This window comes from Suricata suricatta, chromosome 10, assembly GCF_006229205.1.
Source record: "Suricata suricatta isolate VVHF042 chromosome 10, meerkat_22Aug2017_6uvM2_HiC, whole genome shotgun sequence".
NCBI classification, from domain to species: Eukaryota; Metazoa; Chordata; class Mammalia; order Carnivora; family Herpestidae; genus Suricata; species Suricata suricatta.
This window is the reverse complement of record NC_043709.1, coordinates 67,214,892-67,234,092: the sequence shown is the minus strand read 5'-3', so window position 1 is coordinate 67,234,092 and position 19,201 is coordinate 67,214,892. Positions and strand designations below refer to the sequence as shown.

The window sequence follows — 19,201 nt, the reverse complement described above, 5'->3', positions numbered from 1 at the left end:
GAAGTATCATTGTTTAAGGAGTAGTTGGAAGCTTGGGTAAGTTTTTCTCAAAGAATTTGATACAAGAGACAACAACAGTTTAATTTTAGCTCAGTTTTTCCTCCATATTCCACATCACCAATGGAAATAGCTCATTATTGGGAATTTCTGTTATATTTTATTTATTGCAAGACAGGAAATTGAGTAGATATTCATTGAATAAAACATATTTCTTGTACAGTATTTGTTGCCAACAGACCAACCCTGTTCTCACTGGGATGTGAACACAGTTTTTATTTTTGTTGTTGATGATTTTTATACTAAAATAAATATGATTACATAGTTAATCTCTTTCTATTTGGTTTCATCAGTCTAAAGTCTAACATGCATTTTTGCTAATAACATGAGATAGAGAAATTTGATTAACAGGAATAAATATTATTTAATAATACATTGCCTTCAGATGATTTTTACTATATTTAAATGCGAACTCTCCTATAATCTATTGCATAATGCCATTTATTTTTTCTCCTTTTTAGGCTAAATGCTCATTTTGAAGTAAATCCAGATTGTTCTGTCTCTCGAGCAGAAATGTATTCTGAGTACCTCTCAACATGCAGTAAATTAGCTCGTGGCGGAATCCTAACTTCAACTGGATTTTATAAATGTCTTAGGTAGGATGCATAGTTGTTAACTTTAAACAAAGTTAATGTATATCGCTTAGAACACCTCTTGCTCTTTAGAGAAAATACCAGCTCCCTATCCAGTTTTAAATATTTCTACTTCTTGAAATACTGGCTAGGTTGTAGTTAGGATGAAAATTTAAATACAAGGGAATTTTGGGAATCAAACCTGGTCTTTGTATTTGAACATCATAAAGAATATCAAGAAACAGAAGAAATGTTTTTCTACCTACTTTTATATGTTAGAGACATGACTTTTGCCCTTTTTAGTCCTGAATAATAGTCCATAACTAATACTCTTGACTTCAGATAGCCAGGCTTTTTGATATTTTGCAAAGTTCATAAAATAGACATTGCCTAGATGCAGCTTTTTTTGTTAATTACATATGCAATAGAATTATTTAAAACTCCACAATGTTAATAATGATTTAAAATTGTTTTTTTTAATGTTTATTTAATTTTGAGAGAGAGAGCATGAACAGGGGAGGGGAAGAGAGAGAGGGAGACACAGAATCCAAAGCAGGCTCCAGGCTCTGAGTTGTCAGCACAGAGCCTGATGCAAGGCTTGAACTCACAGATAGGGAGATCATGACCTGAGCTGAAGTCGGTCACTTAACCGACTGAGCCACCCAGATGCCCCAGTAATAATTTTAAAAATTGGACAATTGACCTTTTATATTTTTTCTTCACTCCCCACCCTTACAGAAGCTATAACTATATGAATCATACTGGTTCATAATTAGTAGCAGCTAATGTACTGCTGCTGTTCATGTCAACACTGTTAGAAGTCAGTGTTTTTTTGCTCTTGTGCTAGTTAGTTAACAAAAGTAAGTATGTGTGTACTTTACAGAACGGTCTTTCCAAATCATACAGTGAAGAGAGTGGAGGATTCCAGCAGCAGCGGGCAGGCACATATTCATGTAGTAGGAGTAAAACGGAGGGCTATACCACTTCCCATTCAGATGTACTATCAGCAGCAACCAGTTTCTACTCCTGTTGTTCGTGTTGATTCTGTTCCTGATGTATCTCCAAGTCCTTCACCTGCAGGTATTAATTTTTTGAGTTTTAGCTATTATTAACTTAATAATTAAAATGTGTAATTTTTCCTTGTTTTTCCAATGGCATTTTCTTGTTCTGTTACTTCTTATCATATCCGTGTGATGCGAAGTTGTCAGATGTTCATTTCTTAAAACTATTTTTTCTTGTATTAAGTAAAATAATGCCTCCATAGGCAGCTTTCAGTCATTTCATGATGAATTCTGACTTTTCCCTCATATTTTTCAGGAATCCCTCATGGACCACAAACTGTAGGAAATCATTTTCAGAGGACTTCTGTTACCAACCAGTCTTCAAATTTGACTGCAACACAGATGTCTTTTCCAGTACAAGGTGTTCATACTGTGGCACAGACTGTTTCAAGAATCCCACCAAATCCTACAGTTCATACCCACCAGCAGCAAAATGCTCCAGTGACTGTCATTCAAAATAAAGCTCCAATTCCTGGTGAAGTCGTTAAGGCTACAGTAATTCAGAATTCTCTACCCCAGACAGCAGTTCCTGTTAGTATTGCTGTGGGAGGAGGAGCTGCTCAGAGTTCTGTGGTTCAGAATCATAATGCAGGACCACAGCCCGTTACAGTTGTAAATTCTCAGACATTGCTTCATCATCCATCTGTAATTCCACAACAGTCTCCATTACACACAGTGGTACCAGGACAGATACCTTCCGGCACTCCTGTTACAGTAATTCAACAAGCTGTCCCGCAGAGTCATATATTTGGCAGAGTGCAGAACATACCAGCATGCACTTCTACAGTTTCACAGGGTCAACAGTTAATCACCACATCACCGCAGCCTGTGCAAACTTCATCTCAGCCAACGTCAGGTGGTAGCCAGCCGCAAGACACTGTTATCATAGCACCTTCACAGTACGTAACAACTTCTGCATCCAATATTGTCTCGGCAACGTCTGTACAGAATTTTCAGGTAGCTACAGGACAGATGGTTACCATTGCTGGTGTCCCAAGTCCACAACCCTCAAGAGTAGGGTTTCAGAACATTGCACCAAAACCTCTCCCTTCTCAGCAAGTTTCATCAACAGTGGTACAACAGCCCATTCAACAACCACAGCAGCCAACCCAACAGAGCGTTGTGATTGTAAGCCAGCCGGCTCAACAAGGTCAAACTTATGCACCAGCCATTCACCAAATTGTTCTTGCTAATCCAGCAGCTCTTCCAGCTGGTCAGACAGTTCAGCTAACTGGACAACCAAACATAACTCCATCTTCCTCACCATCACCTGCCCCGGCTACTAATAACCAAGTCCCAACTGCCATGTCATCTTCTTGCACCCCTCAGTCACAGGGACCACCTCCTACTGTCAGTCAGATGCTGTCTGTGAAGAGGCAGCAGCAGCAGCAGCAGCATTCACCAGCACCCTCACCGCAACAGGTACAAGTACAGGTTCAGCAGCCACAACAAGTACAGATGCAAGTTCAGCCACAGCAGACAAACGCAGGCGTTGGTCAGCCTGCTTCTGGTGAGTCAAGTCTGATAAAACAGTTGCTGCTTCCAAAGCGTGGTCCTTCAACACCAGGTGGTAAGCTAATTCTCCCAGCTCCACAGATTCCTCCCCCTAATAATGCTAGAGCTCCTAGCCCTCAGGTGGTATACCAGGTGGCCAATAATCAAGCAGCAGGTTTTGGAGTGCAGGGGCAAACTTCAGCTCAGCAGCTATTGGTTGGGCAACAAAATGTTCAATTGGTCCAAAGTGCAATGCCACCTGCAGGGGGAGTGCAAACTGTGCCCATCTCGAACTTACAAATATTGCCAGGCCCACTGATCTCAAATAGCCCAGCAACCATTTTCCAAGGGACTTCTGGCAACCAGGTAACCATAACAGTTGTGCCAAATACAAGTTTTGCAACTGCAACTGTGAGTCAGGGAAATGCAACTCAGCTCATTGCTCCAGCAGGAATTACCATGAGTGGGACGCAAGCAGGAGTTGGACTTCAGGTGCAAACACTTCCAGCCACTCCAACATCTCCAGCTGGACAATCATCCTGTACTACTGCTACTCCCCCATTCAAAGGTGATAAGATAATTTGCCAAAAGGAGGAGGAAGCAAAAGAAGCAACAGGTTTACATGTTCATGAACGGAAGATTGAAGTCATGGAGAACCCGTCCTGCCGACGAGGAGCCACGAACACCAGCAATGGGGATACAAAGGAAAATGAAATGCAGGTGGGAAGTCTTTTAAATGGGAGAAAGTACAGTGACTCAAGTCTACCTCCTTCAAACTCAGGGAAAATTCAAAGTGAGGCTAATCAGTGCTCACTAATCAGTAATGGGCCATCGTTAGAATTAGGTGAGAATGGAACATCTGGAAAACAGAACTCAGAACAAATGGACATGCAGGATATCAAAAGTGATTTGAAAAAACCTCTGGTTAATGGAATCTGTGATTTTGATAAAGGAGATGGTTCTCATTTAAGCAAAAACATTCCAAATCACAAAACTTCCAATCATGTAGGAAACGGCGAGATATCTCCAATGGAACCACAAGGGACTTTAGATGCCACTCAGCAAGATACTGCCAAAGGTGATCAACTAGAAAGAATTTCTAATGGACCTATATTAACTTTGGGTGGTTCACCATCTGTGAGCAGTATACAGGAGGCTCCAAATGTGGCGACACAGCAGTTTAGTGGTACTGATTTGCCTAATGGACCTCTAGCTTCAAGTTTGAATTCAGATGTGCCTCAGCAACGCCCAAGTGTAGTTGTCTCACCACATTCTACAACCCCTGTTATACAGGGGCATCAAATCGTAGCAGTTCCCCACTCAGGATCCAGAGTGTCCCATTCTCCTGCCCTGTCGTCTGACGTTCGGTCTACGAATGGCACCGCAGAATGCAAAACTGTAAAGAGGCCAGCAGAGGATAATGATAGGGAAACAGTCACAGGAATTCCAAATAAAGTAGGCGTTAGAATTGTTACAATCAGTGACCCCAACAATGCTGGCTGCAGTGCAACGATGGTTGCGGTGCCAGCAGGAGCAGATCCAAGCACGGTAGCGAAAGTAGCAATAGAAAGTGCTGTTCAGCAAAAGCAGCAGCATCCACCAACATATGTACCGAATGTGGTCCCACAGGTAAGTCATTCTACTACTGTGTTGCTCTTAGAAATTCCTAATTTGTAAATAGAGGTTTAGGGGAAAATCCACCGGTGTTCCATGCCTCCTCCTGAAAAGGTAATATGTCAGCTCACCCGTGTACTCGGGCTCTCGGGCTCTGAATTTTTTTTTTTTTTTTTGTAATTTTAAACAGTTTTCAATTGTTAACTTTAGCACATGGTTTGAAGTCTTTTCAACTTTGTTATAGACCCAAATTAGGAACTTTGTAGACCCAGGATAGAGGAGTACTTGCTAATCTGACGTCTTTTAGAGAAATTTTTTAATGTTTCATTTATTTATTGAGAGAGAGCACGCACGCATGTGTGCATGTGCACGAGTAGGGGAGGGGCAGAGAGACAGAGAGAGAGAGAATCCCAAGCAGGTTCCGCACTGCTAGCACAGAGCCCAACGCAGGGCTCAAACCCACAAACTATGAGATCATGATCTGAGCCAAAATCCAGGAGTTGGATGTTTAACCGAATGAACCACGCCCAGGTTTCCTTTAGAGACTTTTTAAATGTAAGTTAGTCTCCTTTTGGTCTCCTTTGGAAGGGGATGTGAAGACCATTTTAAAAGGGAGTTGCTGTATTTGATTTTGACATATGTTTTTGTGGCTTGTTTCACAGTTCTTTTGTAAAAATGATAAGTCCCATAAGAGCTTTATCAAGTGTGTTCTTGTTATATATCAACTTAGTTGCCTTTATTCTTTAAAAAGTATTGTAATTTCAGTTTCTTTCAGCTATTCTGATGTTCTTGCTGCTGGGTTTCTTACTCCTTTGCCCGACTGTCATGTTTCTGCTATCCCCTCTTTGCTATCTACTATCCGATCTCTGTACATGTTAGTAAATAGAAGTGTTTTCTAGCATCAGTGCTACTGAATTAAGGGTCATTCTGCCTGTAAAGTTTTTAAGGACAATCTTGCGTGCTCTTTCCACTGAAACTAGGGGTTTGCTTAACAGACAGTTGTCTGTCACCTATTTCCTGGATTACTTTTTCTTCACTCTCTTTCCTAAGTCCTCCACAGCCAGTCTTCTGTGACTTTTGCCAGCTCTCCTAGCACCCTTCTGACTTGGGTTTCTTCTCTGTGCTTTTGGTGTTTACAGCAGATCTATGGCCATTGTTGGCATTAGTACCAAATTTAGGGGTGGAGGGGGCAGCAGAATAAAAGGTGAAAGAACAAAGAATTGGTTGGTTCAGAACAATTCATGCACTAATATGCATCTTTTATCATGTGGGTGGATAAAACTGGACAGTGCTGTCTGGGGGGTATAATGAGATTTTAATTCATATGTCAGTACTGCATCGCTCAGGTTTATCTTTATTGCAAGGTACCTAAATAGGTTGAGTGTTCTTTAGTTGATGTTTTATACATGGCAATAATTAATACTGAGTTTTGGTGAAAAATACTAAATCAATTTTACTCAAACTGCTACTGTTTGAGTTTTTCATTTATTAAACACATAAAAAATTTTTTAAATAGTGCAATGTCTGGCATATAGTAAGCATACATAAGTTGGATTTTTATATTTTTCCTACATTTAATAATTTCCCAGTTCATCTTGCTTTTGTTCCTGTTTTTTCCACTCAGATTCCCTTATAATCCTAAATAGTTATAATAGACTAAGCCAATGAGAGAAAAATTCCATTATTGTGGAATTACCAACCCTCATTTTTTTTGTCTGTCTTTAATCTTCCAGTTGACTATATTCAATAATGATACAAAGAACAAGTAGTAATACTTGTTAAGACTAGGACCTGTTTTAGGAACTTTGTACTAAAGCATTTTTCTCACTTAATGCTTTAAATGACTCTGTTAGGTAAAATTTATTCATATTTTAGAGATGAGGCTCCAAGATACAAAGTAACTTGCACAAGGTCACCAACTAATATGAGGTGGTCCGGGACTGAACCCTTGGATATGTGTCTGAAATGAAGATTCATACTCTTAACCCATTTCTCCACTATTTTAAAAAGATTTCTTTGTAAAGTTCTGGAAAGTCCTTTGATATGTAACATATTGATTGATTGAACTATTATGTTACCGAATGTGCATACCATTAAATGTTAATTTCAGGACATTTTCTTAACACATTAGACATACATGCATCTAATGCAGGCCAACAGAGTTAGGCACTCATTAAAGGGATAGGTGTATTTTACTGTCGTATAAAGTACCTATGAAGCCTAAAAAAGATCAACTGTTCAAGATGGAATCCTAAGTTTCCTTTGAAGGGTAGGTGGGCCTTCTTAAGAGCCTGCTAATAGGAAAACCATTTCTACTGTTTCTTGATTCTTTAAATTTCTTTTATATAGACCTTGGTTTAACACCATTTTATTCACTGCCTAAATTGGTACTTTAAAGGGATAGATGAAATAGAGGATTTCAGATGTGATTTTATTTCAGCCAGACCTTGTTATTTCTGCCATTTCAAGGGGTTTGGGGATGTAAAGGAGGCACCTGGACCCTACAAAGGGACTTCCAAACTTGCAGAATGTTCAGGGCTGAAAAGACTGCAGGGAAATGTCCCTACTGAGAATGGCCAACAGGTAATCCTTCCTAATACCATTGTTACTTCATGTTCCTTTTCTCCATTTTGTTCCTTTTCACTCCCATTAATAAGCTGTATTAATTACATTACAGGAAAAAAAAGAATAGCAACAACAAAAAAAAGAATGATATATGAAAATATACCATACCATACCATAGATTTTGTGCTTAAGTAGTATTTAGTTGGGTAATTTATATAAATACAAAATAAATTATATCTATTTCAAGGCAGATTTCTTTATTGGTAGCTGCTTATTTTCAATCTGTTATATTTTCAGGTTATAGTATAACTATTTCCAAAGGCTCTCCTTCCTTCCACCCTTCATGAATTGGTATCTTCTGGAGGCAGAAAACTAGATTGGCATATAAAAAATAAAAATGAGTAAAAAAGTTAATTATAAATATTTACCTAAAGACTTGCCTTTTTCAGGAACGTGTAAAACATGTTGAATATAGCTATAACTTAATCCCATGATCTAAAGACATGTTAAATTCTTGTACATAAAAATAGTTTACTTGAGGATGTATTTATTTAAGGGATTTTATATATGCCTCTCCTCAGTTCCGTGTCCTTCACAGAGGAATCATTGCTAAAATGGTTCTGCATAAACTGAACCTTGGTGTCTTCCAGATCCCTTCCTTTGATAAAGAGCTTGAAGTTACTCAACTAGTCAGAAGGCAGATTTGTAGCCTCAAGGGGGCAGCATTTAGTCATAGCCAAGGTGATTTTAGCAAGAGCCACCGGAATTATCATTTCCATATTTTCCTAAGAGTACTACCGCTTAGATTTGTAGTGGACTAGCACATTGTTAAACACTAAGAATGGCACTACCACGAAACATAATTTTTTTTTTTGCATTTCAATGTGTTCTTCAGGCTTGGTATGTATTGATTGTCTAGGTATACTTACTTACTTAGAGTAAAAAATTTGGTAGTTTAAGAGCGTAAGACAATGTTAGAGCAGAAAAATCTTAAGATATTACCTTATCCCAGACCCTCATTTGTAAGAGTTGAAGTTACTTTTCTACAAGAGATCAAAAAGATCTCTTTTCCAAAGATTTCTATTATTGCCTTTAATACTGTTCTCAAAAGATCTGTACATTTAGACTAAGTATAATCTGTTTTAATCACATTTAGAGTAAATCTAATTCTTGTTCCTAAAGCTGTTTCAGAGTATCCCTCCTAACTTGCCTATTTTTAGAGTACACTTTTTCAGTTTGTTCCTTCAGTTGGATCTTAGGTGTCATTGTGTCTGGTTTTTCATCCTATTTACCTCAATCAGTTCCATTTTATAAGTGGCTTTCAAAAATCTGTAGCTACAGGTGAACACAGTATTTCATTACTGTTTAGTAAAGAATTCATGTTGAGACTAGTTTATGAATTTGTATTTGAATTTTCTAACATATTTAAGTGTTTAAATTTTAGTCTTATTCTAAGGTTTAGTCAATTTTGCATTACAGAATAAATCACAGAAGTGTTTTATATCCTTTGTGTAATTTTACTTTTCTGGTCGCTCACTACTGGAGTTGTGGCTTTTCCACTTTGATTTAAAAAAAAAAAAGAACTTGTATAAAAAATGCTTTTCCTGAATAAAGTAGATGGTGTAGAATATTCCTCGAGTGATCATTCCAAAAATACGGCTTTGAAACATATTTTTACATTTGCATTTGAGTTGGAGTTGTGGCTAATGGTCTAGCAGTTCTTCATGGCAAATAAGAAGAAAAAGTAAACTAATGCCTCCTAAAAGAAGTCTATTTTATACTCTCATGTAAAAGACCTAATTCTTCAACCATAATTAATTTAAATGGTACTTTAAAAAATTTGCAGCACAATACAACCTGTTAGAAAATTAGTTTTGTTGAAAGAAGTATGTAATTTTTTTAATATAAGAGGAAACCTAAAAATATTTATCTTTATGGTCAAAGAAAATATGAGTCATAGAATTTCTCATTTGGTATAGTCTATAAGTATTTTAATTCTTTTTGTTTCACTGATACATAAATCCCCTAGCTTAAAATAGTATCATTTGCCCTTTTTAGTTTCATCTGTTCTTCACCACTATCATTTTTTTTATTGGAGTACTTTAAATTTTTTTTAACGTTTATTCATTTTTGAGAGACAGAGTGTGAGTGGGAGAGAGGCAGACAGAGAAGGAGACACAGAACCTGAAGCGGGCTCCAGGCTCTGAGCTGTCAGCACAGAGTCTGACGCGGGGCTCGGACTCACGAACCATGAGATCATGACCTGATCTGAAGTTGCTTAACTGACTGAGCCACCTAGGCGCTCCTATTGGAGTACTTTAAAACAAATATCAAGCATTATTTCATTTTGCCAATAAGTAATCCAGAGTCTATTTCTTTAATTGTTAAAGTACTTTTAACTAGATAGATAGATAGATAGATAGACACGGATATATATATAGATAGATAAATATATATCTACAGTACCAAATCACTGCTAAAAAAATAGACCCAGTTCATGGTCAGTGTTCTCTAGCTCTCTAGTTGTTTTTAAAAAATAATGTGGTGTATTTTTAAAATTTTTTTAATGTTTTATTTATTTTTGATACAGAGAGAAACAGAGCATGAGCAGTGGAGGGGCAGAGAGAGAGGGAGACACAGAATCAGAAGCAGGCTCCAGGCTCTGAGCTGTCAGCACAGAGCCCGATGTGGGGCCAAAACCCACAAACATGAGATCATGATCTGAGCTGAAGTTGGAGGCCCAACCGACTGAGCCACCCAGGCACCCTGGTGTATTTTTTTTTTTAATAACTTGTTCAAATCAGGCTCCACAAATTTTTTACATTTTGCATTTGGTTAATGTGTCTCTTTTATTCATTCTTAATTTAATACCTTAGATTAATTTGAGAGCAGTTCTCCGTGCCACATCCTCATTAACATTTGGGTTAAAATACCCTGTGATTCCTTGTTAAATTTTCTGTATGACACTGAATAAGAGTTCCATAATGGAAAAAAAAAATAGGATAAAGATTTGTTAGCACTTATAAAAGTAAAAATAAGCTTAATCATCAAATATATGACAAGATAGTAAGATACCTAATTTAAGTGGTAATAGTATAGGGAACTGGAAGGTTAATTCTGAGGAAATTTGATTCCTCTGGCAAACTTACCCTTAAATTAAAATTCTGGGATATTTGTAACTTGTTATTTAATATTTGTATTTGGCTGAAACTGGTCCTCTTGATTACTCCCCCTTATTAGAATTTTCTGGATTTTTAATGTAATGTTTTTATTTGAGGGAAGCAAGTTGCATAATACTTTTGATAAATAAACTGATTCTAATGTTCCATTCTTTTGTCTCCAACCCTCTTTTTTTTGTTTTCCATCTGCTTTCTCATCTTGAGTTTTTATGGCTTTAAGAATTCACAGGTGAGGGGCCCCTGGCTCAGTTGGCTAAGCATTCGACTTCAGCTCAGGTCATGATCTCACAGTTCAGGTTCATGGGTTCGGGCCCCACATCAGGCTCTGTGCTGACAGCTCAGAGCCTGGAGCCTGCTTCAGGTTCTGTCTCCCACTCTCTCTGCCTTTCGCCTGCTTGCTCGCTCGCTCGCTCTCTCAAAAATAAATGAAGATTTTAAAAAATGTTGTTGTTGTTTTTAATTCTCAAATGAGGGCACCTTGGTGGCTCAGTAGGTTAAGCATCCACTCTTGATTTCAGCTCAGGCCCTGATCTCGCAATTCATGGGATCCAGCCCAGCATTGGCATGTGCCAAACGTGAAGCCAGCTTGGGATTCTCTATCTCCCTCTTTCTCTGCCCCAGTTTGTGCTTGTGCTCATGCTCTCTCCCTCAAAAATAAATAAATAAACACTTTTTTAAAAAGTGACTTAAAAAAAAAATGGAATTCACAGAGTGTGAGATCCATGTTTCTAGCATTAACTTTAGTAGTTGTTGATCTGTCACTGTTCCCAAAGCAGACTCATCATCTTTCCTCCAAAATACGATTTCCCTTTTGGATTTCTTTCTTGGGATTTCTGGCATAATAATAATGATAGTAACTATTGTCATATATTGAGACTCTAGAGCTAGGTTCTTCATCTATCATTTCTCTAGTCTTCTCACCATTCCTTAGGTTGGATTTCATTACTTAACAGTTTATAAATGAGGAAACTGAGGATCAGAGAGGTTAGACAGGTTGCCTAGGGTCACATAACTAGTTCAAAAGGCAAATTTAAAGTTAGAGTACTGATCTGCTAAGCTAGAAGGTCCACATCCTATCCATGATGCCTGTTTTTCATGCATGTATATGCATGTACGTTTTCTCCCTAACCATATTATAAAATCTTAAAGGTGGGATCCAACTATAGAAACAACTTTAATTATATCCCAAAGGTAGATCCCCCCCAAGTGTATTTATTTTGAGAGAGAGTACAAGTGGGGGAGGGGCAGAAAGAAAGGGAGAGAGAGAATTCCAAGCAGGCTCTGCAGTATGGAGCCTGACACAGGGCCCAGTCCCACAAACTGTGAGATCATGACCTGAGCCGAAATCAAAAATCGGACATTTAACTGACCAAGCCACCCAGGCACCACAAGATTTTATTTTTTCAAGTAGTCTCTACATCCAACATGGGATTCGAACTCACAACCCTGAGATAGTCACTTGCTCACCCGAGCCAGCCAGGTGCTCCAAGACCTTTTTTTTTTTTTTTTAAGTTTATTTATTTTTGAGAGAGAAAGAACTAGTGGGAGAGAGGCAGAAAGAAAAAGAGAGAGAGTGAGAGAGAATGCCCAGGCTCCAATGCACAAGAGCAAGGGAGGGACAGAGAGAGTATCCCAAGCAGACCCCTCACTGTCAGTGCAGAGTCCAGCCTGGGGCTCAAATCAGTGAACTGAGATCATGACCTGAGCTGAAATAAAGAGTTGGATGTTTAACCAACTGAGCCACCCAGGTGCCCCATGACATCACATTAAAAAAAATTTTTTTTTAATGTTTGTTTATTTTTGAAAGACAGAACATGAGTGAGGGAGGAGCAGAGAGAGAGGGAAGCACAAAATCTGAAGCAGGCTCTAGGTTCTGAGCTGTCAGCACAGAGCCTGACCTGGGGCTTGAACTCATGAACAGTGAGATCATGACCTGAGCCAAAGCCGGATGCTTAACCAACTGAGCCACCCAGGCACCCCCCGCCCTTTTTTTAAAGTTTATTTTGAGGGGTGCCTGGGTGACTCAGTCGGTTAAGCCTCCGACTTCGGCTCAGGTCAGATCTCACGTTTGTGGGTTCAAGCCCCGCGTCAGGCTCTGTGCTGACAGCTAGCTCAGAGCCTGGAGCCTGCTTCAGATTCTGTGTCTTCTCTCTCTGACCCTCCCCCTCTCATGCTCTGTCTCTTTCTGTATCAAAAATAAATAAAGCATTTAAAAATTTTTTTAAGTTTATTTTGAGAGAGAGAACCAGAAAGAGCATGAGCAGGGGAGTGGCAGAAAGAGAGGGAGGGAGGAAATCCCAAGCATGATACATGCTCTCAGTGCAGAGCTGGATGTGGGGTTTGAACCCACTCACTATGAGATGACCTAAGCCCAAATTGAGAGTCAGATGTTAGGGCACCTGGATGGCTCAGTTGGTTAAGCTTCAGACTCTTTGTTTCAGCTCAGGTCATGATCTCACCATTTGTGAATTCAAGCCCCACATTGGGCTCGCTTGCTTGCAAGCTCTCACTCTCGCTCTCTCTCAAAATAAATAAACATTAAGAAGAAAAAGGTGGATGCTTAATCTGCTGAGCCAACCAAGTGCCCCAACTTCACATTTCTAAGAGACATTTTTTATCAACATTTCATTCTCCCTTTTTTCATTTTTATGCCTTATATGTGTTTCATCTTTTTTTCTAGTTATTAGGGATTTTAGTCTGACATTTTCAGGTATTTTTATTGTAGTTTTGACCATTTCTAATATCACCTTAATATAAGTCAATAGTGTACTTAATATTTCCCCAAAGTTTAAATTTATTGCTTTCAAACAGTGCTTTGAAAATGGTGTGCTACCATTTCTATATGAGAAAATCAATATTGTTTTTCCCTTTGTGATATGTTATTAATAAAATCTGAGTTAGGGTTCAAAGAAAACATACTCAAATTGTAAGACTGAGGTTGTTAAAACAGCTTACTAAAAATTATATTCACACATTCTACTTATGGTTACTTCATTTGTAACATGAGAAATTTTCTTTTTGCTAGGTGGTGTTTGCTTTATGTTATATTGATTTAAAAATCTAAATGGAAATATATTCAAAAAAATAATAATTTGCAATTGATGTAAAGAATGTACATAAATAAATCAAGTGGGTGCATTTATAGTATCTTTACTTGTTTTAATTTATAATTGTGTTTCTGCCTAATTTTATTAATATAAAATTTTTAATTCTAAGTAATATATATCCTGTAACAACAGTATGGCCTTGCCTTTGTGGTTCATATGAAATAAAAGGGTCTTATTTCCTAATTATTTTTATAAACATAGTTATCTTTTTAAAGAATTTAAAAAACAATCATGAAAACCACAAATGTAAATTTTATGTTAGAAGTTATAACTGTCATGTAACTATATAGTCATACAATCATCATTATAATCCTCATTTTAAGCCTGCAGTATAAAATATGAACGTTTCTCAGTGTCGTCTCACAAACTGTGCGGTTGTGTTTTTCACAGAACGCTCCTCTGACGCCTTCACCAGCTGCGCAGGTGCTGAACCAGCCCAGCACTTCTCAGCCTTCTCTGTTCAGTGCATCTAGTCAACAAGGGGAGCCAGTGAGGAAACCTGGACACAACTTCATGTGTCTGTGGCAGTCTTGTAAAAAGTAAATGGCAATTTTATTTGATATACATAAATGCTCTTTGTTCTGGAATGCTTTTGTATTGACATTTCTGTCATCTATACTTTCATGAAAATTTTCTTTTGAACAAAGCCACTGAAGTGTTTTAGCAAAAATATATTCTGTTAAGTGGGATGTTTATGGAGACCTAGTAGCACCTAAACTAAGAAATTTGTGTAAGTCATAGAGCTTCACTGCCTAATGGTTGGTGATTGGGGAATGTGTTTTGATACTAGTTTAAAAAAAAAACAACAGAATCAGCTAAGTGTTTGATTTCATATTTGGCTATGAAAAGAGGATTTTTTAAAGTAACTTGAGGTTGGTTGTGGCTGTAGAATTTCTTTATTATAGCAACTTAAAGGTAATAATCTGTTAGGAAGACTGACTTGTCTTAAATTTGAGTTTGGGTTGGACACTCCATGAGAATTATTTTTAAAACCATATCATCTTACAATTTAATAACTAAGATCAACAATGAGTAGAACTGAAATTCTTATGACAGGGCTTTCTTCCACTTGAAATACTTGAGAATAATGTTGGTTAAAATAAAATAGTTCTTTTATCAGTGCTCAGCCAAGACCCTTTGCTTTGTCACTTTTTAGAGGTGAAGGACTAAGGCACTTGTCTTAATAGACATAATACTCTTTTCATGTTTTAGATATCAAAGATTCCATGTCTCTTTTTTTAACTACTGATAGTAGAAATTACATTATTTTAAAAATTATATTTGCTATTCATAATTTTTATGATATACTATGGACATTATACTAGGCTGTAAACTTCATATACATATTTGATATGGGATTATAGCTATCACTGTAGCCTATGGATTATTAATAGCATGCACAATTTCTTTGGATAGTGTTTATCAAACTTATAATCTCAACCCACTAATAGTGTCATAAAATCATTTTAGCCAGTCTCTACTGGTGGGTGTTGCTTGCTTCCCCGCCTCCCCCGCAACGAAAAGAAAATTAAATATATCAGATTCTATCATGTCACTAAAGGTAATTATTGTAATATAATTGGCATGTGTGTACTAGATTATAGTGTAAAATCTGTCAAAACATTGTTTAAAAGTGCTTTAGTTTGTCTCTCATTATTTCTTTGATTAATTTAATTTCCCCATCTTCTTTTATATTGTAACTTTTAATTTGAAACTTGCATCACCATTGTCAATCGTATTCTTCCTTTTTGTAGATTTTGTTTTTGTCTTTCCATGCAAATGACAGTTGATAGAGTAGATAGTCAGCTAATCCTGCTTGTTAACTAAGAAGTTTGAGAATAGCTGTTTTTGATGAAACGCTTATTTCAGAAAGAAAAATTGCTGAAAGGGTTAATGAACACATTCCCATCTGCTAGTAAGATCAGTGTTACAAAATTTGATGTGCGCCTTCTCTTTGGAATTCTATTTTAAATAAGACTCAACAAGGCTTCTTAGAGCTAGTCATTTTTAAAAGCCATTTTTAGATGCTGCAATCCTAATTCAGTTTGATTCTGCAAATATTTATTGAGCACCCTCTGGGTGAGTATATGTGTTAGGAGTTAGAAATAAAAAGATTATTCTCAGCCTTTAAAGAAGCACATCTAAAAAACAAATTTACAGTATAAATAAAAGCTGTTAAAAGATGATTTCATAGTGTTACTGGCTGCATAGCAGGTGGTTAATGTAATGCTGGGATGGTTACAAAAGTTTCACTACAGACATTACTTTTGAATTGGGTCTTGAAGAATGTGTAGGAGTTTGTCATGCAAAACTAATTTCAGTCAGAATAGCAAGTGCAGGGAATTACAGAAGGAGTTTGTGTACCCAGTGACCTATGAGAAGCTTAGGATAGCAAAAGCATTAAGGCATAAAGACAGTAATGACTTTTATTATTCAGATTTAGGGTTGTTGAGGTTTTTTGATCCTTTATTTCTTTAGTTTTCTTTTGTTTTCAATTTTTTATTTAAATTCTAGTTAGTTAACATACAGTGCAATATTGGTTTCCAGAGTAGAATTCAGTGATTCATCACTTACATACAACACCCAGGGCTCATCATAACAAGCACCCTCCTTAGTACCCATCACCCATCTAGCCTGTCTCCCACCCACATTCCTCCATCAACACTCTGTATTCTCTGTTGTTAAGAGTCTGTTGTGGTTTCTTTCTGTCTGTCCTTTTTCCCTCTTCCCATATGTTCATCTATTTTGTTTCTTAAAATCCACATATGAGTGAAATCATATGTGATTCGTCTTATTTTGCTTTGTATAATACATTCTAGTTCCACCCATATCATTGCAAATGGTAAGATTTCATTCTTTTTGATGGCTGAGTAATATTTCATTGTATGTATATACCACATGTTCTTTAGCCATTCACCAGTCAGTGGACATTTGAGCTCTCTCCATAGTTTGACTGTAAACATTGAGGTGCGTGTGTCCCTTTGAATCTGTATTTTTGTAACCTTTGGCTAAATACCTAGTAGTGCAATAGTTGGATTATCTGATAGTTCTTTTATTATTTTTTTTTTTTTTACTTTTTTAATGTTTATTTATTTTTGAGAGAGAGATAGCAGAGCAGAGGAGGAACAGAGAGTGAGGAGGACTGAGGATCCAAAGCAGGCTCTGTGCTGACTGCAGAGAGCCTGATGCAGGGCTCAAACTCACAAACCATGAGATCATGACCTGAGCTGAAGTCAGACACTTAACCAGTTGAGCCACCCAAGTGCCCCTATTTTTAATTTTTTGAGGGACCTCCATGCCATTCTTCAGAGTAGCTGCACCAGTTTGCATTCCCACCAACAGTGCAAGAGGGTTCCCCTTTCTCTGCCTCTTTGCCAACACCTATTTTTTTTGTGTGTGTTCTTTAGTTTAGCCATTCTGACAGGTGTGAGGTGATACCACATTGTGGTTTTGATTTGTATCTTCCTGATGATGAGTAATGTTGCATATCTTTTCATGTGTCTGTTAGCCATCTGGATGTCTTTTTTTTTTTAACATTTATTTATTTTTGAGAAACAGAAAGAGCAGGGGAGACACAGAATCTGAAGCAGGCTCCAGGCTCCCCGCTGTCAGCACAGAGCCCGACACGGGGCTTGAACTCACAAACCACGAGATCACGGCTTGAGCTGAAGTTGGCTGCTTAACCAGCTGAGCCACCCAGGCACCACTGGATGTCTTCTTTGAAAAGTGTCTATTCATGTCTTCTGCCCATTTCTTCACTGGATTATTTGTTTTTTGAGTGTTGAGTTTGATAACTTTTTTATAGCTTTTGGGTACTAATCCTTTATCCAATATGTTATTTGCAAATATCTTTTCCCATTCCATAGGCTGCAGTTTAATTTTGTAGATTATTTCCTTTGACGTACAGAAACTTTTTATTTTAAAGAAGTCCCAGTAGTTCATTTTTGGTTTTGTTTCCTTTGCTTCTGATGACATGCTCAGTAAGAAGTTGCTGTGGCTGAGGTCAAAGAAATTGCTGCCTATGTCCCCCTTTAGGATTTTGATGGTTTCCTATTACACATTTAGATCTTTCATCCATTTTGAATTTATTTTTGTATATGGTGTAAGAAAGTGGTCCAATTTTATCCTTCTCCATGTTGCTGTCCAATTCTCCAAAATGAATTGTTGAAGTGACTGTCTTCTTTTCACTGGGTATTCTTTCCTGCTTTGTCAAAGATTAGTTGAACATATCATAGAGTTATTGGTCCATTTCTGGAATTTCTGTTCTGCTCCATTGATCTATGTATCTGTTTTTGTGTCGGTACCATGCTGTCTTAATGACTACAGCTTTATAATATAGCTTGAAATCCAGAAACTGTGATGTCTTCAGTTTTGCTTTTCTTTTTCAAGATTGCTTTGGATATTTGAGGTCTTTCTGGATCCATACAAATTTTAGAATTGTTTGTTCTAGCTCTGTGAGAAATGCTGGTGTTATTTTGATAGGGATTGTATTGAATATGTGGATTGTTTTGGGGAGCATTGACATTTTAACAATATTTGTTCTTCCAATCCATGATCATGGAATATTTTTCCATTTTGTGTCTTACCCAAGCTTCTTTCATAAGTGTTCTGTAGTTTTCAGAGTACAGACCTTTTATCTCTTTTGTTAAGTTTATTCCCATGTATCTTACAGGTTTTGGTGTGGTTGTAAATGGGATCGATTCCTTGATTTCTCTTTCTGCTGCTTCATTATTGGTGTATAGAAATGCAACAAATTTCTCTACATCAATTTGATATCCTGTTACTTTGCCGAATTCATGTATTGGTTCTGAGCATTATTTGGAGAGGTCTTTTGGGTTTTCTACATAGAGTATCATGTTGTCTGTAAATAGTGAAAGTTTGACTTCTTCTTGCCAATGTGGATGCCTTTTTTTTTTTTTACTTTATTTTTTATTTTTTCTTTAGAATATAACACTATTTTTTTAACATATGCAATTATTTTCCATCATTTACAATACAGTAGTTACAATGACACTCCAAGTGGATAAGCAAAGTAAAAAATCAGAACCCCAACTTCTATTTCATGTAATTAGACTTATACAGAAATTAGAAGGTTAAGTAACAACTAGTTAATCACCTAATTTCACAGCTATCTGAAGTGGCAATCATTATACAGCAGCTTATCTATGATACATTCAAGATAAATGATACAATTTATTACTTGCCCATAAGCTAAAACACAGCCTGCTTAATACCTTTCCTTAAATTCCACCTCTATACTACAATATACTTGAGGTCCATGCAAAAAAGTAGCTACCTTTTATATAGGAAATGGATAATTAAGTCTTTGGTGTTGTAAAAGCAACTTCATTTAAACATAACCACCCCCACCACCAAAAAAAGAAGAGGAAAAAAACAAAAGTAATGAAAATAATAAGGGAAGAACCCAAGACACACTTCCTAGGGGGAAAAAAAAGACAACAAAAAAACAAAAAAACCATCATGTAATTTCTGTCCTTGACGGAATGTATTAAATAAGCAAACAGCACTGCTAGGGATTTACCCAAGGGATA

General features: G+C 37.2%; 1 protein-coding gene across 2 annotated transcripts in view; it reads left to right on the top strand.

Annotated features, from left to right (window-relative positions):
* The window catches only part of ARID2 (AT-rich interaction domain 2), a 166,560-nt gene that overhangs the window by 114,905 nt on the left and 32,454 nt on the right, over positions 1 to 19,201 (top strand). Inside the window, exons 12-16 of one of the 2 annotated variants that reach the window (XM_029953568.1) lie at positions 519 to 653; positions 1,513 to 1,709; positions 1,947 to 4,813; positions 7,268 to 7,381; positions 14,040 to 14,188. In XM_029953568.1, coding sequence (XP_029809428.1) covers positions 519 to 653; positions 1,513 to 1,709; positions 1,947 to 4,813; positions 7,268 to 7,381; positions 14,040 to 14,188 — 3,462 coding nt within the window. The remainder of the gene's footprint in view (positions 1 to 518; positions 654 to 1,512; positions 1,710 to 1,946; positions 4,814 to 7,267; positions 7,382 to 14,039; positions 14,189 to 19,201) is intronic. The other variant, XM_029953569.1, reaches the window with a different exon arrangement.